The 25,178-nt window shown below is 43.6% G+C and overlaps 1 protein-coding gene across 2 annotated transcripts in view; it reads right to left on the bottom strand.

Annotated features, from left to right (window-relative positions):
* Positions 1-2,536: 2,536 nt before the first annotated feature.
* The window catches only part of ACOX2 (acyl-CoA oxidase 2), a 35,850-nt gene continuing 13,208 nt past the window's right edge, over positions 2,537-25,178 (bottom strand). For both annotated transcript variants that reach the window (XM_068557830.1, XM_068557831.1), the window contains exons 10-15: positions 21,008-21,198; positions 19,264-19,434; positions 16,640-16,745; positions 12,528-12,745; positions 6,058-6,190; positions 2,537-2,886 (exon numbers count right to left, since the gene is read on the bottom strand). In XM_068557830.1, coding sequence (XP_068413931.1) covers positions 2,824-2,886; positions 6,058-6,190; positions 12,528-12,745; positions 16,640-16,745; positions 19,264-19,434; positions 21,008-21,198 — 882 coding nt within the window. In that variant the 3' untranslated portion in view covers positions 2,537-2,823. The remainder of the gene's footprint in view (positions 2,887-6,057; positions 6,191-12,527; positions 12,746-16,639; positions 16,746-19,263; positions 19,435-21,007; positions 21,199-25,178) is intronic.

Raw genomic sequence — 25,178 nt, 5'->3', positions numbered from 1 at the left:
CCTGGTGCAGTATAATTCCCAAATGTACTGTCTACCAGAAAAAATAAATAAATAAATAAATGAAATATGAAAATTAGGTTTGTATTTATTGATTATCGTCAGTTAAGGGGGAAAATCATATTCCTTGTCTAAAATATGCATTGTTTTATGTCCCAATAAATGCTGCCTATAGCACATTTGTATTTGATTCAGGAGGACTCAGTGGAACTTTAGGATGCGGCTTATAGAATTCTACTATGCTGTTGAAGCAGGGAATTGATGGCATTATTAGTTTTGTCTAAAAGAGTGCATATCTGGACAGTGAACGTACAGTTTGACAAATTTTTTTCCAATAGGACTTATTTTGAAGATTATAGATTTTTCTTCAGTAAGCCACCAGTTGTCATTGCTCCATGACCCTCATTCTAGCTTTGTATCGAGCACAGGGACAAACCGACTCTTTAGCCATTTTATTCTCATATATTATGGTGACCCACAAATGTATTTTGTTATTAAGGTTAAATTTCTGAGGAGAAGAAAACTGCAGTGAATGAAGGATCTAGAACAGTTGGAAATATTATGTACTTTTAAAAATTTTACTGTAGTCTTATTTTGCATAGTTCATTTGATTCTGTTTCTTGGAAGTTACTGGAAGGATTATGTTAACTATAGTGAAACTTCCTAGTTTGCTAGAACACCTTTTAAAAGAAAGTTCAGAAATTTCTTCCCTGTTGTCTAAGGGAGGAGTAGAGTCCTGAGGCTGTGTGCCCCCGGGAAGCTCACTCCTTTTCTCCTCTGAGAAGATTCTGAAGTTCTCTCTTTCAAAGGAGGATGAGAACATTTACTTACATCCATTTTTGCCCACGTCTCTCTGAAAACTTAAGATTTGACAAATGACCAATATCCAGAAACCTGTAACTACCCCATTTTTACCATCTTCAAACTAAAAATCCCTTAATGTTATTGGTAGGTTGCTGTGGTTTCAGTAAATGTACTAAGTATGAGGTTATCTTTTTAGAAAATTGTCTCCTCCTTCAAATTGATTAGTGGTTACCTAAAAAAGAAACAAGAAAAGGAACAGCCCAGCCAGTTATGTGTTGTTGAGTTAGCTGAGGTGAATGAAAGATGAAATTATTTGGGTTGAAAACAGGTATGGAAATGGGAATAAATAGTTGTTCCAAGGTTTTAAGAGTTAAACATCTGTGAGGTCTCTTCCTTGTCCAGATTACTGGAGATAAGTTTGCTTTTGGTAAATTTTCTCATATTTATAAATTATTAACAATTAAATGATTATTTATATGAGTAAATTAGGAAAAGTAGCCCGCTGAGATTTTTTGCAATTTAATTTGTTTGATGGTATTTAATTTTGAGTGTTCTATATACTTGGGCAGTTGAAAATGATGTGAAAAATGTAGGTTGGTTATATTTGGGTAATTTGAGACAATTATGTCTTTTATGAAACTTTAAATCATTTTTACTGTCGAAGAGTTAATTTTTTAAACATTTATGTTGTATTCCTAGGGCTCTATTTTTTTCCTTTTCATTTTTTTAATTGAAGTATAGTTGACGTACAATATTATATTGGTTTCAGGTGTACAACATAGTGATTCGACATTTATATACGTTACGAATTGATCACTATAAGTCTGGTAACCATCTGTCACCATACAAAGTTATCACGCTATTATTGACTATACTCCCTGTGCTGTACATTACATCCCGTGGCTTGCTTATTTTATAACTGAAAGTTTGTACCTTTTAATCCCTTTCACCTACCTCCCATCCCCCACTCCGCCAACCACCACTGTATCTATGAGTCTGTTTCTGTTTTGTTTTGTTTGCTCATTTGTTTTGTTTTTTAGATTCTACATGTAAGTGAAATCATATGGTATTTGTCTTTGTGTTGGATTTATTTTACTTAGCCAGTACCCTCTAGGTCCATTCATGTTGTTGCAAATGGCACAGTCTCATTCTTTTTTATGGCTGAGTAATATTCCTTTGTTTATATACACGACAGTTTCTTTAGCCATTCATGTGTTGTTGGACACTTAGGTTGCTTCCAGATCTTGGCTGTTGTAAATAGTGCTGCAGTGAATGTAGAGGTACATGTATCTTTTCAAATTAGTGTTTTTGTTTTCTTTGGGTAAATACCCAGAAGTGGAATTGCTGGATTGTATCATAGTTCTATTTTTAATTTTTTGAGGAACCTCCATACTGTTTTCCATAGAGGCGGCACCAACTTACATTCCCTGCAGCAGTGCACAAGTGTTTCCTTTTCTCCATATCCTTGCCAATACTTGTTATTTATTACCTTTTTAATGACAGCCATTCTGATTGGTGTGTGGTGATCTACATTTTATTTAGATTATACCAAGTGTAGGCACTTTTAGAAGAGGATTGTTTGTGTGCATGTGTGTGTGTATATATGTGTTCTTCTAAGCCCTGGGATAAATAAATGTGTGCTATAAGGACACAAGTGATAACTAATGAGTCTGTTGGCTTTTGCTAGATCTAAAGCAAAACCCTGGCATTTAACAAAATAGAAGCTGCAAATGGATAGTGCTACTTTTTTTTATTGTGGGAAATTTCAAACATATTCGGAAGTAGAATAATGTAAACACCCACACACGCATTGAGTAGCTTCAACAATGATTCATTCCCCCTTTTTCTTCCCATGGATTATTTTGAAATAAATCACAGATATTTCATCCACTTCAGTCTGTGTCTCTGGAAGATAATGATTCTTTTTAAAAAATACATACATATGTAGTTGTAGATTTTAATGATGCATATGCCATAGTACCATTACCACGTGGTGGTGCCTCTTGAATGCTGTTGATTATTTCATAGCCTGGATCTCCAGCCTTGTAATAGTGGTCTTATATATTTCTCATAGGCAGGGTTCCCCTGTTTGTAGAAAAAAGTGCATTGTTAAGACAGACTATTTCTGCCAGTATTAATGACTTTTACTTTCAAATTAAGTTTTTTAGTTTCAAAAAAGTAACATTACATAAGGTTCTTAATTTTTAAATTTATTTTTAAAATTCATTTTGTGTGAACGTATGGGGAAACATTTTTTCCAAAGGGCATCCTTCCTTTTCTCATGCAGATTTTAAATTGTGGATGCAGGTGGCTAATTAAAAAAACACAGCTATCATTTGCTTTTGGGATTTAATGCAAATAAAAGGCTTGACTCTTTGAGGCTCTTTGAAATTGAACATGTTAACCACAAAGCAAGGAACCAGAAGGTGAAATCAGGTAAGCAATAGTCTATGTCAGAATTGGCTATCCCCATTATTCTCTATTGTGATGTCTTGATTTCTTTTCTTCACAGATCTACCCTCATCTTTTATAGTATTTACTTGTTTACTTTTTTGCCTGTCTCAGTTAAAACTGTAAGCTCTTTGACGACAGGGTCTATAACTCTTTTGTTCTCCTGTGTCCTCAGTACCTAGAATAGTTTCTGGCATACATCATGTGCTCAATAAATATTTGTTGAATGATTGAATGAATGCATGGATCAGTAGATGTGTTTAACGCATCTGGCAACTACTTGAATAAATATCTGCAATAGAATAATTGGGGGGAAATAGGATTCTTATTTTGAAATTATCCCCAGTGGTTCTTTCACTGCTTACATCTATAGGGAATCACTTAGATAGGAGTTCACGTGGGGAACAGGAACAGTCTTCTGCAGTTCATTTCGGAGAAACTGTCGTGAAATAGCATCCAAATCAGGAAAAAAGCCAAAAGGCAGAACACCGTAGCGAGAGTAAACCATGGGAGTGCATCATCCTGTCTGGGAATAAAGCTCAGCACTTAACCTGCCCCAGACAGGAGAGACTCATGTAATTCTAAGACATTCAACACAGCATAGCACTTTTCTTTTGGTAGAAATGTCAGTGAAATAAACTCCTGTTTGTACTTCTGCGTCTACAAGGCATGTTTCAAAGTAGCTTTTGTTTTAATTTAGTTGAAATACCTGTAGAGTTCCTTTCTCTGCTAGTGCAAATGAGGAAAAACGTCTCTAACTGCAGTTTCAAAATTACCTACAGCAGATTAGAAAATACACTTTAAAAGGGCTGTTTTGGTGGTGCCTAGAGGAGCCAGAAATGTAAGCTTAGGGAGCCATATATCAGTTGTCAACCAAGTGTCGTTTTAACTAACTGGAAACATTCTTCAAGGTCACTTATAATCTCACATTCTTAAAGTCGCTGTGCATGAAAGAGCCACGTTGCTGTACCTGCCACCTTTTTTGCGAGGTAACGTAAGCTAGGGTGGCGAAAGTGTGCAGTATTGGGTATGCAGCAGGGTCCTCGTCCCGCTGCGTAGGTCACGGAACCATGTTCATTTACTCCGTAAATGCGAAGTATCTACTCTGTGATAGACCCTGGAGTTGGGAAGATGAAAACTCCACCCTCGTTCACAGTCACGTGGCAGGAGATAGGGAAGAGTGAATGGGATGGCTTGCATCGCCATCCTACCAAGTCTGCTGGTGCTGTGGGTCAGTCATGCCCCGCATCTAGACAAGCCTGCCCTCACATAGTGTCCAGATTAAATTCTTTCAAGATGAAGAGTAGAAACAAGTAAAAGACAAGAAAGCCCCTGTGTTCTTTGGTGAATATGAGGAATCAGGAGAACTGGCACGTTTCCTTGTGTTGCTAGTAAAGCAGGTTTGAGCTAGATACGTCAGTGTTTCCTGACAGGTGTTAAGGCAGGGTAGGTTTTTCTCTTGAGTACCAAAGGGCATGTGTGTTTCTTTAGACCACAGGGGCTAATCTGGAGTGACAGGATTGCTGTAGTTCTATGCCAGGATTTAAATGTTAGAAAGTAGAGAGATCTAATCATTAGAAAAAATAACACACTAGAAGTAGCTTAACTGTACTAAGCAGTACATGTATTGTACCTTCTTTAGGTAAGTTCTTTATCTTTCCTTGTTGAGTTAAAAGGATGCCTTCCTGGAGACAGGGATTGGCCTTCTAGCCGACAACCATCTTGGGGGTAACGCTGTGTTGCAACTTGAGATAACCGTGTTAAATTAAGCTATGAGGTATGACAGGATGCAGAATTTTAAGAGCAAGTCTTAACACCATGTTAAGTGTGAACGAAAGCCTGAGAGGTGCCAATTTGATGAGGTGTTAAGACACCTTTTCTGAAATTTGACTGAAGAGGTAAAGAACTAGACTTCATCATCTGAATTACATATCTGCATTATAGAACTTAAAATAACCTGTTGTGTAGCTGTAGAGTGTCTTTGTTTTGATCATCTGTATCAAATCTGCTAGTAAATGTTGGTTCCCCAAATTCTAAATACAGGATTTATTTCTCTAATCCAGTTAATGTAGCCATTGATATTCATAATGTTTCCCAATGAGGCCCATAGCAGAGAGTCTGGGACGCTGGCTGTAGACTGTTAGGATTTTATGAGCCCTTCCCCTTCTTCTGTTAATGAGTTCTGGTGTTCTCTCCTGGGACAGCTGGGGATCTTTTTGCCATAAGCCTTGTAATTGTCATTTATTTGGCTTTCCTGGGATACTGATGGCAGTGCAGCAGGCTTCTTTGTCCCTGGGATTTTGTTCCTCGGAGAGAAGAGGGAGGAGGCATCTCTAGCAGGCAGTGAGGGCTGAGAGAGAGACCCCCACCCCCAAGCTTCCTGTCACCCCTGAATACCTACTGTATCAACACGAAACTAAGAGTTAAAAGGCTGAAATTAAGACTGTTAAATCAGTGCAGTGATTTATCTTCTTATTTCTGTTACTTAAAAGCCACTTTGCCACTATGTGTGTATGCCCTTGTGTATGTCAAGCCATGATTTAGAGCTTGGGCCTTTCTCCCAATTCCCTTTACCAAATTCTGAGCAGTGCATTTTGCTTATTACAGTTCAGACTCAGAGTTCCTACCAGGCCACATCCCTGCCCCTGGTTTCTTTTATGTATTCTCAAAATATTTTAAATAGACATGCTATGCCAAGCAATGTCTAACCTAATGGGAATCAATTAAAATGGGAAAACGTGGAGGTATATTCACTGCTTGCTCTCGGCTCTCTTGCATAATTTATAATGTGTTCTATTCAACTACCTGAGTATTGGTTGGTGACTTCTGAGCCCACTGGAACAGACGTTCATAGACATTTCCATCATAACAACCAAGTGCTGAATTTAAACACTGATCGCTGAAGTCAAAGGCATCAGTTAACAAGATAGCATCCTTTCTGAGAGAAAAAAACAAAAGAGTTTGTGAGTATTTTAGATTGCTTTTACGAATCTGATTAATCTGGGATGGTGAATAACAACACCTAATTAGAAGTTGCATCATTATCCACTTTTCGAACAACTCAGCTGTTTTTTTTTTTAAGTTTTAATTTTTGATCAGTTATATAAGCACAGTATAAAGAGTCAAATAGTTCTTCAAGGCTTGTTATTGAAAATCAGCCTATCCCTGCCTCTCACCTTCATTTCTTCCCCCCTACCCCTAGAGGCAATCAGTTTTAGTCTTTTAGCTGATATTTTGGGAATTTACCTGAATGCCTCTAAATGTCTTGTTTGTATTGCTACTTCATATTCAGTGTTGCTAGATATTATCTGTTGACTGTTACAGAAGATACGGATTTACTTTAGCACCACTCTCCTCACCAGTACCGATCATCCCCCTCCCCATCCCCCAACCTCTGCTTCCTCCCCATGGCCTTCCTGCCTCCCAATATAATTACAGTTTTGGCCAGACTGATATTCAGTGCTTACCTTGTTATGACTGTATGTCTCCTGTGCGTTAGTATGACTTTATTTATTCTGTTCACGGCAGAGTCATGTTCCCATCACATCTCTCCTGGTCTAGGGGTCGCTCTCTAGCACTCTAGAGTCTCTCTGTGAGTCTCTGTCATAATTCTTAGTGATTTCACTGTCTATGTGGAAGTTCCTCTAAAACTTGATTTCTCCGTTCCTTGAATCTTCTCCTCCCTTGACCGTGTTCTACAGCCTCTCTCTGTCACTGTCTGCCAAGATCACACACCAGGCCTTGTCATCCGCATCTGCATCTCACCATAGTCTCAGCCATGTTCTTGTCACTGTCTCCTCTCTTTCTAGCTTACTCCCTCTACTATTCTGACTTCTATAATTCTTATTCTCCCTTTCAAGCAACAAAATTATTTTAACCTATGGAATGAAATATTAAAATAATTGTTCACATGCTTCCCTTCCTTTTTTTAGCAGAGGATATAAAATAAAATATGTGATTGTTTGTTTACACTCTTCCCTAACCCTTGTTTCACAGAGTATTTGAGGTGAATGGGATACTGTACTTATTTAATCCTTTCTGGATGGCCTTTAATCATTATTATGAAATGATTTTCCTGTAGGGCTGTTTATGATTCTTTGACCCTCCTGGCACCTACTGCCTATTTAAAGTCCCTCATCTGCATGGTCTCACTTCCCTCATCTGTCTGAAATTCCATGGTCTATTATATTCACTCCCTCCAAACAATATTCAACAATTTTTCTTTCTTTGTCATACTTGTTTAGCAAAACCCCATTCCTCGTTATTTCCAGTTTCCCCCCGACTTTGCCCCATACCTTTGTAACAATATATGGCTGGAAAAACCAATACTGACTGTTGTCATAAGGACTCAGGTGGGCCCTTATTGCTACCTGGCAGTCATACAACATTCTAATTCATGTACTCGTTCATTCTCTTAGATGATTATCTCCCACCTTCTCTTTGATCCTCAGATCTACACTACTCACCTCCCCATCTCTCTTAACCTACATGCCTTGGAGTCCTATTTCACTGGTAAAATAGAAGTGGTAAGAAGAGTTCCACAAGTTCCCACCCATGCATTTAAACATATGGGGTTTTCTCCCATAGCACAGGTAAACTGTCCAGGTTCCCAGCTCAGACCAGTCCCTCCTCGTCCACTAGATGCCTTCCCCTCCTGCCTAGTAGAGAGCAATGTTCCAGAAGTCCTCCTGCCTCTCCCCTATAACGTCAAAATTCCCCTCTCTCCCGGATCATTTCCATCAGTTTACAAACAAGCTGTCATTTCTCCCACCTAAAAACAATCGCTTGACTCTCTTTCCCTCTCCATCATCTGACCCATATCTTGGCTCTGCTTTGTGACAAAACTCCTTGAAAGTGTTCTGCTTGTTTATGCTTGCTCTTTCCAGTTCTTCTCCGCCTCTTCTCCTCAACTAGATCCGTTCAGGTTTTCACGCCCACCACTCCACTGAAACCGCTCTCGTCGAGGTCACCTCCTCATCATCTTTGGAGGGTCCCAAGACTCCGCACTTGGGCCGCTCCTCTTCATACACTCACCCCTTGTGGTACCATCCTTCTCATGGCTTTAAATACCAACCATATGCCAGTGACTTCGAAATTTCTCTCTCCAGTCTCACCTGCTTACTAACATCTTACTTGATTTCTAGCAGGCTCTTCAAACTTGATGTATTCAAAACCAAACTCCTGACCTTCTAGACCTTCTATCCATCCTGCCCAAACCTGGCCCTCCTGTAGTCTTCCCCGTTCATAGTAAATGGCGACTCTGTCCTGGCCCAAAGCCTGAACTCCTCTCTGTCTCTTACATTCCATATCTAATCTGTCAGCAAATCTTTTTCTACCTTCAGAATATATCCAGACTTCTACCACTTCCCACCACCTCCAGTGCTATCACCCTGGTCCAGTCCAGCAGCATCTCTCACCTGGATTATCTCAGCAGCCTCCTGACTGGGCTCCCTGCTTTTCACTCTTGTCCCCCTCCCGAGTCAGTTCTTAATATGGCAGCTGGAGTGATCCTTTAGAAACCACCTCGGATCTCCTCAGATTGTGTCTGTCCTATGCTCAGAACCTTCCTTGTTCTCACACAAAGTGAAAGTCAAAGTCTTTCGTCTTTGCAATGACCTACACCCCCTCCTTTGTCGTTCCCAGTACACCCCTAGCTCTCTGACCTCTATTCTCATTCTCCACCTCAGTCATGCCACTCCAGCTGCTGCGGCCTCTTCTCTGTTTGCCGGATGGACATGCCAGGCACGCTCTGGCTTCCAGCATTTGTACTGCTCCTTTGCCTGGAATGCACTTTTCCCAGCCAACCACATGGCTCCTCTCGCCTCCCCACCTTCAGATCTTTCCTCAGACATCACCCTCCCCGAGAGGCCTTCTCTAACCTATTTGAAACTACAGTCCTCCACCCCCACCCCCAGCATTCCTCATCCCCCTTCCCTGCTATCCTTTTCTTCGTAGCGTTTATTACCACTTTGCACACTATACGTTTGACTTATTTTGTGTAAGTGTGTTTGTTTCCTCTCCTCTAGTCTGTGGCCTTTTCAATCTGAAACTCATATCCTTCATTTGAGGAGTATCTTCTTGAATCATTTTGTTAATGATTTGCTCCCTTCTGCTTTATCTGTCATCTCTTTCTAGACCTGTTCTTTAGATGATGGGCGGTTAGGATCAGTCCTCTTACTATTTTTATCTTCTCTCCTATTTTTGTCTTCTTGCCTTTTTGCTTTCTTTCTGCGAGATTTCTGCAGCTTTGTCTTCCAGTCCTTCAGTTGAGCTTTTCATTTTCACCATCATTAATTTCATAGAGCTCTTTTTTTTTGTTGTTCTCTGAATATTACTTTTTAAGAAATGACATTCTTGTTTTGTGGTTGCCATATCTCCTCTTAACTCTTTGTGGATATTACTGATCTTTCAAAAAAGTTTTCTTCTCCGTGAAGATTCTTTTGTGACCCTCGAGTTGCCTTGTTCTTGCTTGGTCTCTGTCTTTTATGTCAGGGGCTTTCCTCAGGTGTCTGGTGATCATTGAGTGTCTGATCATAGCTAAGAGTGGGGCATTAACTAGCTGATTAGAACTCTGGGTGTGCTTGTCAGTGTGGGCTTCCCTATGGGGTGAACTGGGTAGACCATTGGGGGACCTCGGTGTCAGTGTCTTTACTTCTCTCTCCTTTGGGCTGGTCAGATTCTCTAGAGGAGGATCATGTTATCATTTTCCTGCAGGACACTAGCCTGGATGCCAATATGCTGGGAACCAGTGGGAAAAGAGGGCTGGGGGAGAGGGCTGTCAGCATTGGCCTGTAAACATTTATTCAAGCCCCTGTTTTCTGTAGGGTAGCCTGATGTTCTTCATCCTCAACTATGCCTGATGTCCCCTAGTCTATAGACCCTCTGTTTACCCTTCTCCCAGGGTGCGGTCAGGGAAAGCCTTAAAACTACTCAGACAGGAGAAGGGGAACTGGGGATTCAACTCCTTCTGAAATAGACTTCCAACGCATCCCGTCACTTTTACCTTCACCCCCATTGCCAGAGGTACCTGGTGCTGTAGTTCTTGAGGTTCTTTGGTGGCACTTGATTGCTTCTTGGCTTTTCCTACTTCTGGTTTATGATTCAGTTTATTCAGGTCTGCTAAGTCACTGTTTGTCCATCTACTCTCCAAATTTCATGTTTCCTCTCCTGTTCTCTTTCTTTGTGGGTTAATGCCTTTTAAAATTTAAATTTTTATGGGTTTGTGCCTTTTTAAATTTTTAAATTAATTTACTGACGTTTTAGTAGGGTTTCAGGAGGGAACAAAAATAAATGCATATGTTCAATCTGCCAGCTTTGCCTGGAAGTCTCCCACCTGAGATTTTATGACCATTTAAACAACTAAAAACTGTTTTGGTCAGTTAATTACCATAACACAGAGAGCTGGTTCTTAGTGTCACTTAGAATAGTGTGCCATCCTTCATTTGTCATCTCAGAAACCTGAGGGCGATACTGAATAATCGAGGCATGGAACACAGAACTGTTAAAAGCATGGAGTCTGTTACAGACCTCATTACCCTGCAGTAGTCGGAAGGTTACTTAGGAACCATAATGTGAGTAAATCAGTTTGTGGGTTTGATGCATGCATAAGTTGTCTATTTGCGTCAGTGCTGTCTTTCTTGTCTTGAATTGTAAGCCTCTGGGGCCAAGGGAAGCACTTAGCATGCTGTTGGAGATTAAAAAAATCATGCTTATGGGTATTAAGGTGATCTTTTGTGTTTCATTATCACTGGCAATCAGGGCTAGAACATTATTGTCTTCATGTGCTTTTAAATGCCAAGCGTTTCAGAAAGTTAGATACACTTGGGCTTGAATTGTGCAGTACTCAAGCATGCTATTAATGGTTCCCACCACTGGATTCTCTATATTAGGGAAAGTTTAATACCTGGGGCATAATTATATCAAGTGTAGCTTTTGATAATTTTTGAAGATTTAATTGAACAGACATTTACTGACCACCAACTATCTGTTAGGTGCTTATTTGGAGTCATATGTAACATGTTGCATATTGTTAGAAAGAAAAAGAACCTGGTCTAGTTTTTTTTTAAACCTCCTTCATGAATATCTTATTTTATAAAAAAAATTCAAATCTTTATTTATTGGCCGCGCCGCGTGGGATGCGGGATCTCAGTTCCCTGACCAGGGATCGAACCCATGCCCCCTGCAGTGGAAGCGCGGAGTCCTAACCACTGGACCGCCAGGGAATTCCCCTTTCTTTTTGTTCTTAGTCTTGTTGATAATGTGAACTATTGGAGGTTCTAGGGGAAAAGTCATACACACATGTGTCATGCCCCATCCAGCCCCCAACACACACAACAGGCATCCCATTTTTTCAGAAAAGGTTGTGTTCTCAAGTTAGCTCATTTTCCATCTTATGGACAATGGTTACTAATTAGTATTAAATTCTGTTTCTTCCAGTACCCTGGTCATGTTGGGGCTTTGGTTTTTATATGTTTTTAAAGTGATCATTTAGATTATATATAAAGTGACAGGATGAAAGTATTGCATTAGTATGTCATGACCCTAAACTGCACTGCATTATGCTGCATATAAAAACTGTATTATTGTGTTACAAATCAGTATGTGAATTACTAGATTTTAAAAATGTCATTTTGAAGCTGAGGGAGTATTAAAGTGAGTTTAGTCAACTAAGCGTATTCAACAAAGGTAAGGATAGATTTGAAATAAACAATAGCCCAACCTTCACTTTAACATACAGTTTAAGAGCACATGCTCTGGAGGCAGACAGGTCCTAGATTGTGCCCAGACCCTCCTCTGGCTAATTGTGTGACCTTGGGCCCTAAGCCTGAATTTCCTCCCCTGTAAAATGGGGAGGGTTAAATGAGATGATGTATATAAAAGCTTTTGGCATAGTGCCTGCCACGCATAAGTGTTCCTTAAGTATCAGCTAAGACCAAGGCTCATTAATATTATTAATTAATACATATTAATACATATTATTAATATGTAGTATGCTTTTATTCATATTCTGTAGATTCTGTCATTTCTGGACAATGTTGAAGAGTTCGATTGAGGTAGCTAGATAATTTATTCTTAAGCATTTTTAGTTGTGATTTTTCCCCCATTTTTTCCTTTCATTAATTCATAATGCTTTATGTTGGTATAATGATGCCAGGATGTAAACCTGTCCAGGGCTGGTGCTGCTTTTGCCAGACCCCCATTTAACAAGGTTTTAGAGTGGAAGGTTTTGGAGTTTGAAGTGAACAGAGGGCTGAGGGTGAAGGGCAGCCACTCACCGGATGAGGAGGAGCAGGTCCAGGTAGGCTTTTCTCGCCATATCTATTTGGGCGCCGGATAGGAAGCCATCATGGAGAAAGTCGCCCGTGTTAGTCATGATGCCGTGTAAAGCATAGAGATCACAGAGGCGTTTGAGCACCTGCTGAATTGCTGGTTGATTTTCCAGTTTCTCCAGAGCTTCTGTAAAAATCTTCACAGTGACATAGTAGAGGTGTGCCTACAAAGACACAAAGATGCGTTAGCCTCTGATTTCTGCCTTGACAAGTCATCCTGGAAGCTTGGCAAAACTGCTGGAATAAGCTTGCTGTGGCCATGTGTTTCCCAGCAGGCTGACAAGCAGCTGCCTTTCTACTAGCTCACCGCGTCTAACTGAGCCTTTTTGACAGGGGTGTGTGCATGCGTGTGTGTGCACACGCGTGTGTGTGCGCGTGCTGGGGGCTGGTGGGCTCTGGAACTTGGCCCTTAGTTTCCTCATTTTCCTTGGGCCAGTCAAGTAGGTTTGAAAGTAGAGAGAGAGAATACAGCAGTATTGGAGGCTGACCTGGGGACAGTGGAGGACAGCACTGCTTTTCTCAAGAAAACAGCTACTTATTGTCTGCCGTGTTCAAGGCAGTGGTTTTGTGTGTGTGTGTGTGTATGCGTGTGCCTTGAAGTGAGAGAATAGAGGTTCAAGATATACACGAAATTTATCCCAGCTATACTGTAAACTCCTTGAGGTAAGCTATTTAGCCCATATACAACAGTCCAGCTTTGTCGGTGGTTAAAACAATACTTTGATGCTGGTTGGTAAGTGACCACTGCCCTCAACTGGCAAGAACCCCCTCTGCCAGGCTTCTTCCCAGGGATGCCCCCTCCTCCACACAGCCCAGCAACTAAAGGTTTAACGCCCGCCCGACCCAGCAGGAGGCTTTTAGGACCCTGCCTCTCTTAGGTCTGAAGTCGTTTCTGATTGGTGGGTGCTCCTGCCCTACTGGTTATTAAACCCTTCTCCCTAAGACAAATGCACATTATTTTTATCTGGTAGGATATACGAGTTCTATGGGAGGAGAGAGAAAAGGAGAGCATATATATTAGGTCTTCTCAAATTTTTATGTGCGTACAGATTACCTGGGGATTTTGTCAAAATGCAGATTTTGGAATAGCTCCCCAGTAATGCCCATCCTGCTGGTAGTGACTTGAAGTAGCAAGGCTTAGAGTGTCTCGAGGGATCAAAGGAGTTTACCCGAGGGACAAGGAATGAGGGTAAAGTCATTCTAGGCAGGGGAAAACTGCACGGGCACGGGGCTATACTGTCAGGAGGCTGCAGCAATTTAAGGGTAAGGTGAGGTGATGACAGGGAACTGTGAAAGTTAGGGTGGACGGGCAGCTGGGACCCAGGTTGATGAAGGGCTGTGAATGACGTGGTTGGGTTTTTATTCTGTGGGGGTCAGGGGGCCACCAGAGTCTTCAACAGGCCAGTGACCTGATGAGGTTTCTCACTTGGAGTGGATCTGCCTTTCCCAGGGAGGCCTCACATGGGTGCTAACAATACCACTTTGCCACCTGGACCTGGGGTGCTCATAGCCATGCTGGGTTTGCAGCATTTGGATATGGAAAACGAGAAGATGTGCTCTGCTGCCCCTGCTGGGTCAAACAGCCCTTGGTGTTCAAACTGGACCCAGTTTGGCAAAGCTGGAGAGCCTCACTTTTTTCACTTAGGCCCTGTTTCCCTTTTCTAATCCGAGAGCCACATCCTTAAATTCTCAGGGACCTGGGTTTAAGAGTGGAGTGATGAAGAGCTGCCCAAGGGCCTCTGCCTCACAAAGCAGGAGGAGGACCAGAGAGAGGAAGGTGGCCTCTTCCTTTGGGGAAAGGCTGAGCCAAACCTTGGCACCATGCTCTGAACACAATGAACTTTATTTATTGTGTGTGTGTGTGTGTGTGTGTGTGTGTGTGTGTTTGTGTGTCTGTTTCAGTCTTGCTTCCTGCCTAATTTAGGGGTCGGGGTGGGATGTGTAGCATTTATAGCCTAGGTGGCTCTTTAAGTTGTACAGGTATTAACTCATTTAATCTTCACAATAATCCTACAAGTTAGGTACTATCAGTAGCTCCATTTTGCAGATGAGGCCTCTGAGGCATCGAGAGATTAAGTTCCTTGCCTGCCCGAGCACTGGCTGGTGAGTGGTAGCAGTGAGATCCAAACCAGGGTAGTCTGCCTCTCGGTTAAGTTTGTACTGTTAAGCACTGTGCTGTGTTGCCACAGCCACCAGAGACTGAGGCGAGACTATAATGGGCTGGGACCAGAACTTAGGCCCAGGTTCGCTCCTCCTTGTCCACCCCTCTGCCACTGTTCCCACCCCCCATCGTGTTGCCGTCACTCTACCTACACGTTTGTGGTTTCCAGATGAGACCCAGTTGGGTACTTGAGGTTTCTGTAGAGGAGATGGCCTCCCAGGGCACAAAGACCAGAAAGAGCAGATTTCCCTGCGCATTATGACTTTAGAGACTCGGCTTGGGCACCACCTTCCCAGGAAGCCACTCATCCTTAACACTGAGGTCATGCTACTTTCCCTCTCAGGGTCATTTAATATGAGGTAACCCTGGCAAGCAGCGTCTGGTGCATTTGAAGGCCGGGCATGGGTTTGGAAAGCAGGCGAATAATGGGCAGGTGTGGTTCCTTTCTAGGTGTCTGGTGAGAGCACAGCCTTTGCTTACCTCTTCTGTGTTGACCGGACATTTAACACAGCAGGGGGTGCCTCTGTGGTGGCCGGAGCAGAATGGAGGGTGGCAGAGTTAATACGAGCGCCGGCCGATGTGATGGAGGTGGTAGGTCACCAGGTGGCGCTCATGCCCAGCCTGCCTGACCAGCCCTGGCCACCCCCAACCCCGCCCCATGAGGGCTGCTGCAAAACTCTTCTGGGCTCCCCTGTTCTAGCCTGCTATTTTCGGGGCCTGCTGCCTGAGGATTGAAGTGAACACCTTGGTTTTCCAGCTGTAGGTAGGGCCGGAGTCCCAGCTGCCTAAGCTAAGAGCTCAGCGGTCATTCCTACCTCCTTCCCACTGCATTGCTCTCTGAAGCCCGTCCCTTTCTTCTACACCCTCAATATCTCTGCATCTCCCACTTCTCTCCATGCCCTCTGGCAGGCTCATGGTCTGGATCACCCTCAGCCCTTGCCCAGACTGCTGCTGCCTGCTCCGTACTGGCCTCCAGCCTCCAGTCCATTCCTCCCCCTGCAGCCTGTATGATCCTTCTAGAATGAAACTGATCGCTTCGCTCCTCTGATACAAACCCTGCAAAGGCTTCCCACTGCAATGAAAAACAGAAGCCAGACTTCTCACAGTGGTGCAGGAGGTGCCAGGCCTTGCCTGTCTTTCCTCCTCCCCTATCCTCCTTCCTGTCCTGGTTTGTCTTCTTCCTTTAGGTTCTCCTTGGAAGGATGTCCATTTCCTCCCAAGCACCATGCCTTTTCTTGCCTCCTCCTTCTGCACCTCCTGGTCCCTTTGCTGGGACACCTTCCTGTCCAAAGCCACAGCCTCCACCCCTTGCCTGGTTAATTTCAGCTCATCCTTGCAGTCTTGGCCTATATGCCACTTCTGAGAAGGCTTTCTGACTCTTCAAGGCGGGTAGACTTGCACCTGCTCTGGGATCTTGTGGCAGCCTGTATTTCCCCGTGACAGTGCTTTCCTGATCGTAGCCGTCTGTGGACACTGTTGAGCCCCCAGTACCCAGCCTGCTGGCTGATGTTGAGTGGGTGCTCAAATATTTGCTGACTGACTGTGAATTACGCGCAAACACAAAACACAGTGGAAATGGAATCAGACATCTAAGGATTGCCTGTGGGGCTAAGGAGAGACTTGACCTGCTTTTCTATCTGGGAGGAAATATTTGAACAACCTGAAGCAAATCCAATAACACTGCCTCATTACACTTTTTCCCTAAGAGCTGCCAGTAAGATTGCTTTGGAGTTAAGTCCTTTAATTAAAATACCCTGGACTAAAGCCTTGAAAGTAAAATGAAGGCAGCCACTGAGCAGGGCTGGGGAATAATGGCAGAGTTCAGATTTTCTCAGCACGACAACCTGCTGGGGAAACAAAACAGGTCTCTTTCAGCTTTAGCTGATGGGCAGCTCACCTTGGCGGCCTGGAGATGTATGACAGTGGTCTGGTTCCATGCCTCGTGCCTGTCAGCCCCAGATTGCATGAGAGTCTGTAAATGATGCACTGAGTCCTTTATGAGCCTAAAGGCCAAAGAAAAAAGGTTCTGTTTCTTGAACAAGTGGGGAAGAGATGGATGGCATTTGTTCCCAGGCTTCCTGGGGTCCCACAGAAGTAGAAATAATACCAATTTATTGACCATTTGTTTGTGTTACAAACCTAAATACTTGATATACATTATCTCTTTAACCCTTTTAAGGGAAGGCATTCCCAGTTTGCAGTGGGGAACACTGAGTTCTAGAGAGGCTAATTAACTGGTCCAGGGTCACGTAGCTAATAAGGAGTGGAGCTGTTCTTAACCTCCCGGCTGTAAAGCCTCAGGGCCCTGGGCCAGGCACCATCCCTTCTTTCTAATGCAGACTCCATCCTGATACCAGTGTTTTCAGGCCATTCAACTGACTGACTTCCTATGGCCCAGCAAGGAGAGTGGTTTTCCTCTAAAGGCTGGTGAAGCCTGTCAGTCACCCAGTCTGCTCCAAGTTCTACCAAAGGGACCTTAAAAGAAAAGAAAAGAGGAGAAAAGAAAACCAATCCTTGTTCTCCAAACCACGAAACTGGTAATTTGCCATTTAGTTAACCTTTATTCTTTTATTTTCTATTCCCTGCCCATCCACTCATGACCCTTGGAATTTGTATGCAAAACAAACTGTTTATTAAGCAATACTTATTTTGTTTTGTCATGGGATAGATAAGCACATGTCACATTGAGTTCTAAGCAAAAAGCAATATACAGCCGTCCCTTGGTGTCTCTGGGGGGATTGGTTCCAGGACCACCACAGATACCAAAATCGAGATACTCAAGTCCTGGTATAAAACAGTGTAGTATGGTCACCCTCCTTATTCACAGGTTCTGCATCTGGGGATATGGAAGACCAACTGTGATGGCATTTTAATTACCCTGAGCAGCCTTATTTTGCCTGCCCCACTGCTCCAACTGAAATGTTAGTTCTGTGAGGCCTGGGCTTTTTTTTTTTTTTAGCAATTTTTTTTTTTTTTTTTCCTGCATTGGGTCTTTGTTGCTGTGCGCGGGCTTTCTCTAATTGTGGCGAGTGGGGGCTACTCTTCGTTGCAGTGTGTGGGCTTCTCATTGCGGGGGCTTCTCTTGTGGAGCACAGGCTCTAAGCGCGCAGGCTTCAGTAGTTGTAGCATGCAGGCTCAGTAGTTATGGCTTGTGGGCTCTAGAGGGCAGGCTCAGTAGTTGTGGCGCATGGGCTTAGTTGCTACGTGGCATGTGGGATCTTTCGGACCGGGACTCGAACCAATATCCCCTACATTGGCAGGTGGAGTCTTAACCACCGTGCCACCAGGGAAGCCCGAGGCCTGGGCTTTTTATCAGACTGGTTTACCGATAGATCCCTAGTGCCTGGAACAGTGCCTGGCAGATTATAGTACTAAATATTTGTGGAAAAACATAAATGAATGTCCCAAGTTGCTTGTGATCTTGAAATAACTATTAACCATCCCTGGGACCACAGGTTGGGATATAAGACCTCATATTATATACTGAAACTATTTTTTCCAGGTTGTTTTTGGTGTTTTAGTTGGGGAGGGGCTCAGAAGGTTTCCTTTCTAGGTAGCTAAATCTCTCCACCTTTTCCATGATGGTGTCTTTATTCCCAGCCCCCTGGCATGTTTGGACATTCCTGACATACAGTAAGTGTCCGACGATATTTGCTGGATGACAGAATGGAGGAGTCCTTGGTCTTGTCTGTGTTACCTGGAGCCTACTAGACCCTGGAAATAAACATATACTATCCCTTGTTATAGTCACATTTTTGAAAATTATTTTTAGATTGTGGGATATTTCGAATATGTGGGCACAGTTGTCCCTCTGTATCCACAGTTTCCACATCTTCAAATTCAACCAAGAATCAAATATTTGGGAAAAAAAATTCTAGAAATTTCCAAAAAGCAAAAATAGAATTTGCTGCACACTGGCAACTATTTACATATCATTTACATTGTATTTATACCTATTTACATAATATTTACATTTTATTGGGTATTATAAGTAATCTAGAGATGATTTAAAGTAAATGGGAGGATGTGCATATGCAAATACCTACGCATAATATTGCAAATCTGCAAATATCCCATTTTATAGAAGGGACTTGTGCATCCTGGGAGTTTGGTATCCGCAGGGGTCCTGGAACCAATCCCCTGCAGATACAGATGGATGACTGTATTGCTTTATTTATTAGTATTTATGTACCAATACATATGTAGTATTTACATATGGGTACATTCTTTGTATTGCAAACCACAGTGAGAACCTAAAGATTTTAAAAATTCCTTGCACTGGCTAGAGAGGTGATGTCTTCCTACTATCTTGACCTGGATGGGGAAGTGATAGTGGTCCACGGCTGATAGGTGAATTCTCCTTTCTGCCCCTGGTGGCAGGAGCTGAGAGGACTGAGGAGGTTGGGGAAGGGGGTGGTTTTCGGAAGAGTATCCTAGAATGTCCACCCAACCAGTCCCAAAGGCCTTAGTGGGAAGGAGCCTGCCCCCAGGTGGGATGGTTGATTTCTGAACTTGGCTCACCTTGCTGCCACGTGTGCCCAGGCCGTGGTGTAAAGCTCTGGGTGGAGGAAGTCGGCTACCTTTTGGGCTGGGCACCTGGCCAGGTGAGGTGCAGTCAGGTATGCAACAGACTGAGGGAGAGACCTCTGTGATGTGGACTCCTGAGCCTGCAGGTAGCTCTTCACCAGAAACCTGGGGGACAGGGGTACCAGCAGGTGAGAGGGTGGGGAGCCCTGAGGGACAGCCCAGCACCCCTCTCCCAGTGTCATGCACTCTTAATGCTCCCTGTGGGAGAACCAGGGCCACCCACTTTCTTTCCCAGGTCCCTACTGATAGCTACTCTTCACTCAAAAGCCAAAATGCATCCCGAGGCTGTAGCTTCTTTCACAGTGAAATGGAGCTGGAGCTGTAGACCGCAGACATTCTCAGATCATCAACATAAACTCTTTTGATATCTGAACAAACTGAATCTTTTCTCTTGGTTAAGATCTTATGATTTGGGGATTTATGATGAATTGTACAGTGACGGCGGAAATTAAATTTTCTTAGCTCATAAAAGGATAGATGCAAGATTGCGAGCATGTATGGGAGAACTACAGGTGACTCTTAGCTTCTTCCTTGTGCTAATCCAATGGTTAGCGGCTCTGGGTCAGACAACCCTGGATTGTTGTGCAGCTCCACGCAGACCTGTGTGACTTCACTTCCCTCAGCCTCAGTGCCTCCATCTCTAGATGAGGATGGGGTCACCTGAGAGGGGGTTTGGGAAAACTGAATGAGGTAATATTTGCAGAGCGCTTGGCACAGTGCGGGGCATAGAGTATCTAATACATGATTTTGTATTCCTTTTGTAATTTGAAAAGAAAAATGTATATTTAAAATTTTTAAAAGAAATGTTATATAGCCAATTTGCCAGCAAGTCCTTTCTCCCTGCCTGGAGAAGTATTTGCCCTGTCAACTCACCTGAGATAGAAAGGCCTGGTCAGCCACGAGACCCACAGACATAAGAGAGAGAGAGAAACTGCCTGTTGCGGGGAGGGGGAATCAGCCATTCCTCCCTGCCTTTCAGGTTGGAGCCTCCTGGTGCAGACCCTGTGCTGAACCTGGGGATGCTACAGTGAACAAGGCCGGCAGACTCCCTGCCCTCAAGGCCCGTCACACAAAAAGAGCCGCAGGGGGCGCATCTGAAGGAAGTGTCATTTTAGCTGAGACCTGAAGGATGAGGAGGAGCCAGCTGTACAGCAGGAACCTGGCGGTGGAGAGGATTAGGGGGAGGGAAGAGAGTGTGCAGGCCCCGAAGAAGAAACGTGTGGCTGGCAAAGTGAGCAGAGGAGAAGGTTGTGAGAGGATGGAGGGGAGGCAGGGGCCAGGTCTTAAGGTCCTTGCAGGCCACAGTGTGGACTGTGGCATTTTCCTGTGAGCTGTGGGAAGCCATTGAAGAATTTCAAGCAAGGGAAAGATGTGATCTTCTTTAGGCTTCGAAAAAATCCCCCTGGCTGCCTGTGGAGGAAGGACGGAAGTGGGGCAGGGTGGGAGCAGCAGACCAGTGAGGAGACTGATGTTGTCCCGGTGAGAGGGGGTGGCAGCCTGGCTGGGAGCTGCATGAGTCTGGGGAGAAGTGGATGGATTGGAGACATAATGTGAGAGTTGGACAGTCTCCAAATGGTGGTCCCCAAAGTCTGCTCCCTCTGTGGGTATCAGATGGTGCTTCAACCCAGGCATAAGCTTGGTGGGGTCCCTGGGGGTTGGACAGAGGCGTGGGCCTTACCTGGCTGTCTGCAGGTAGAGCACCGTGTTCTCACCCTCATAGGTGCAGGAGGCTGTCACTCTGGTGACCAGGGAGGGCAGGCCGCTCAGCTTTGAGTAGCCATGTCCACCACAGGCCCTGCGGCACAGCTCAGCCCCCTGGATGCAGAAGTCCGACACCAAGGCCTTCATACCTGCGCTCAGTGCGTGAAGCTGCAAAAACAGGAAGGGGGTCAGGTGGCATAAGGGGCCCTTCAGTTACAACCATGCTTACCACTCACGGAGCGCCCACTGTATGCTGAGAACAGCTCTGTGAGATAAGAACTGTTTCCTCAGCTCACAACTTTATGAATGAGAAGACTGAGACTCAGGTTATGTGACTCACCCAAGGTCATACAAAGAGGCAGTGTTGCTGTAGGGGCAATAAGAACAAAGGAAAACTGTCTAGACCAGTGTCTCCAGGATCTTGGGAAGAGAGTGCTTCCTGGATTGGTCTCACCATTATCCAGGAGCTGTGGATTTTGCTGGCAGACAGAGGTTTTGGAGAGCTTGTCTGTGAGGATGCAGGTCCACCATCAGCCCACTGCTCTGGGCTGTAGGAGGGGCTGCCAGGCAGCAGACCTGGTTTGAGTTTTTGGTTCTTGAAAGCCCTTACCCATCTTTCACACTTTCAAGTCCTTGGGAGGAAGGGTCATGTCCCTTAACCTCTCTGTGCTTCACTTTCCTCATCTGTAAAATGGGTATACAAATGGTGCCTGCTGTACAGTTGGAAGGATTACTGAAGCAATGCTTACAAAGCACAGAGCCTGGACAGACTAAATCTTAATGTATATGTAAGTCCACCATCCTTTATCTGAGAATCTTGGGTCCAGATGCGTTTTGGAATCAGAATATTTTTTGAATTTTAGAAAGGTAAAGCAGTGCCTTTAAGGTAGATTATATATAATACCCCTAGAGGAGTCCAGGGAGACCTTAGTGATCCAATGTATTAATATTTTCTGCTGCAAGATGTATTCACACTCAGTGGGATAAATCAGGTTAATTCAGGTCAAACTGTGCCACCAAATGAGTTCTAAATAACTTTTGGTTTTCAGAGCTTTCCAGGTTTCAAAGACATACCAGGGGGACTTCCCTGGTGGCGCAGTGGTTAAGAATCTGCCTGCCAGTGCAGGGGACACGGGTTCGATCCCTGGTCTGGGAAGATCCCACATGCCGCAGAGCAACTAAACCTGTGCGCCACAACTACTGAGCCTGTGCTCTAGAGCCCGCGAGCCACAACTACTGAGCCTGCGTACCACAACTACTGAAGCCCGTGCCTAGAGCCCCTGCTCCGCAACAAGAGAAGAGAGATTGGTTCAAGATGGTGGAGTAGAAGGACATGAGCTCACTTCTTCTTGTGAGAGCACCGGAATCACAACTAATTGCTGAACAATCATCAACAGGAAGACACTGGAACTCACCAAAAAAGATACCCCACATCCAAAGACAAAGGAGAAGCTGCAGTGAGATGATAGGAGGGGCGCAATCACAATAAAATCAAATCCCATAACCGCTGGGTGGGTGAGTCACAAACTGGAGAATACTTATACCACAGAAGTCCACCCACTGGAGTGAAGGTTCTGAGCCCCACGTCAGGCTTCCCAACCTGGGGGTCCGGCAAAGGACCTGGGAGGAGGAATTCCCAGAGAATCAGACTTTGAAGGCTAGTGGGATTTGATTGCAGGACTTCGACAGGACTGGGGGAAACAGAGCCTCCACTCTTGGAGGGCACACACAAAGTAGTGTGCGCATCAGGACCCTGGGGGAAGGAGCAGTGACCCCATAGGAGACTGAACCAGACCTACCTGCTAGTGTTGGAGGCTCTCCTGCAGAGGCGGGGGGTGGCTTGGCTCACCGCGGGGACAAGGACACTGGCAGCAGAAGATCTGGGAAGTACTCCTTGGCATGAGCCCTCACGGAGTCCGCCATTAGCCCCACCAAAGAGCCTGTAGCCTCCAGTGCTGGGTCGCCTCAGGCCAAACACCCAACAGGGAGTGAACTCAGCCCCACCCATCAGCAGACAAGTGGATTAAAGTTTTACTGAGCTCTGCCCACCAGAGCAACACCCAGCTCTACCACCACCAGTCCCTCCCATCAAGAAGCTTGCATAAGCCTCTTAGATAGCCTCATCCACCAGAGGGCAGACAGCAGAAGCAAGAAGAACTACAGTGCTGCAGCCTGTGGAATGAAAACCACATTCACAGAAAGATAGAGGACTGTACCAGCTGAAGGAACAAGATAAAACCCCAGAAAAACAACTAAATGAAGTGGAGACAGGCAACCTTCCAGAAAAAGAATTCAGAATAATGATAGTGAAGATGATCCAGGACCTCGGAAAAAGAATGGAGACAAAGATTAAGATGCAAGAAATGTTTAACAAAGACTTAGAAGAATTAAAGAACAAACACCTAGAAGAATTAAAGAACAAACAAACAGAGATGAACAATACAATAACTGAAATGAAAAATACACTAGAAGGAATCAATAGCAGAATAACCAAGGCAGAAGAACAGATAAGTGACCTGGAAGACAGAATGGTAGAATTCACTGCCACAGAACAGAATAAAGAAAAAAGAATGAAAAGAAATGAAGACAGCCTAAGAGACCTCTGGGACAGCATTAAACACACCAACATTCGCATTTTAGGGGTCCCAGAAGGAGAAGAGAGAGAGGAAGGACCAGAGAAAATATTTGAAGAGATTATAGTCGAAAACTTCCCAAAACATGGGAGAGGAAATAGGCACCCAAGTCCAGGAAGCGCAGTGTCCCAGGCAGGATAAACCCAAGGAGAAACACGCCAAGACACATAGTAATCAAATTTACAAAAATTAAAGACAAAGAAAAATTATTAAAAGCAACAAGGGAAAAATGACAACATACAAGGGAACTCCCGTAAGGTTAAAAGCTGATTTCTCAGCAGAAAGTCTACAAGCCAGAAGGGAGTGACATGATATACTTAAAAGTGATGAAAGGGAAGAACGTACAACCAAGATTACTCTACCAGGCAAGGATCTCATTCTGATTCAACGGAGAAATCAAAAGCTTTACAGACAAGCAAAAGCTAAGAGAATTCAGCACCACCAAACCAGCTCTACAACAAATGCTAAAGGAACTTCTCTAAGTGGAAAACACAAAAGAAGAAAAGGACCTACAAAAACAAACCCAAAACAATTAAGAAAATGGTCATAGGAACATACATATCGATAATTCCCTTAAATGTAAATGGATTAAATGTTCCAACCAAAAGACATAAGCTTGCTGAATGGATACAAAAACAAGACCCGTGTATATATATGCTGTCTACAAGAGACCCACTTCAGACCTAGGGAAACATACAGACTGAAAGTGAGAGAATGGAAAAAGGTATTCCATGCAAATGGAAATCAAAAGAAAGCTGGAGTAGCAATACTCATATCAGATAAAATAGACATTAAAATAAAGAATGTTACAAGAGACAAGGAAGGACACTACATAATGATCAAGGGATCAATCCAAGAAGGAGATATAGCAATTATAAATATATATGCACCCAACATAGGAGCACCTCAATACATAAGGCAACTGCTAACAGCTATAAAAGAGGAAATCCACAGTAACACAATAATAGTGGGGGACTTTAACACCTCACTTACACCAATGGACAGATCATCCAGACAGAAAATTAATAAGGAGATACAAGCTTTAAATGACACAATACACCAGATAGATTTAATTGATATTTATAGGACATTTCATCAAAAAACAGCAGATTACACTTTCTTCTCAAGTGCACACGGAACATTCTCCAGGATAGATCACATCTTGGGTCACAAATCAAGCCTCGGTAAGTTTAAGAAAATTGAAATCATATCAAGCATCTTTTCCAACCACAGCACTGTGAGATTAGAAATAAATTACAGGGAAAAAAAACCCATCATAAACACGAACACATGGAAGCTAAACAATACATTACTAAATAACCAAGAGATCACTGAAGAAATCAAAGAGGAAATCAAAAACTACCTAGAGACAAATGACAACGAAAGCACGATGATCCAAAACCTATGGGATGTAGCAAAAGCAGTTCTAAGAGGGAAGTTTATAGCAATACAATCCTACCTCAAGAAACCAGAAAAATCTCAAATAAACAATCTAACCTTACACCTAAAGGAACT

This window comes from Eschrichtius robustus, chromosome 12 (genome assembly GCF_028021215.1).
Source record: "Eschrichtius robustus isolate mEscRob2 chromosome 12, mEscRob2.pri, whole genome shotgun sequence".
NCBI lineage: Eukaryota > Metazoa > Chordata > Mammalia > Artiodactyla > Eschrichtiidae > Eschrichtius > Eschrichtius robustus.
Note: the sequence above shows the minus strand (reverse complement) of the source record. Positions and strands in the feature narration are given on the sequence as shown.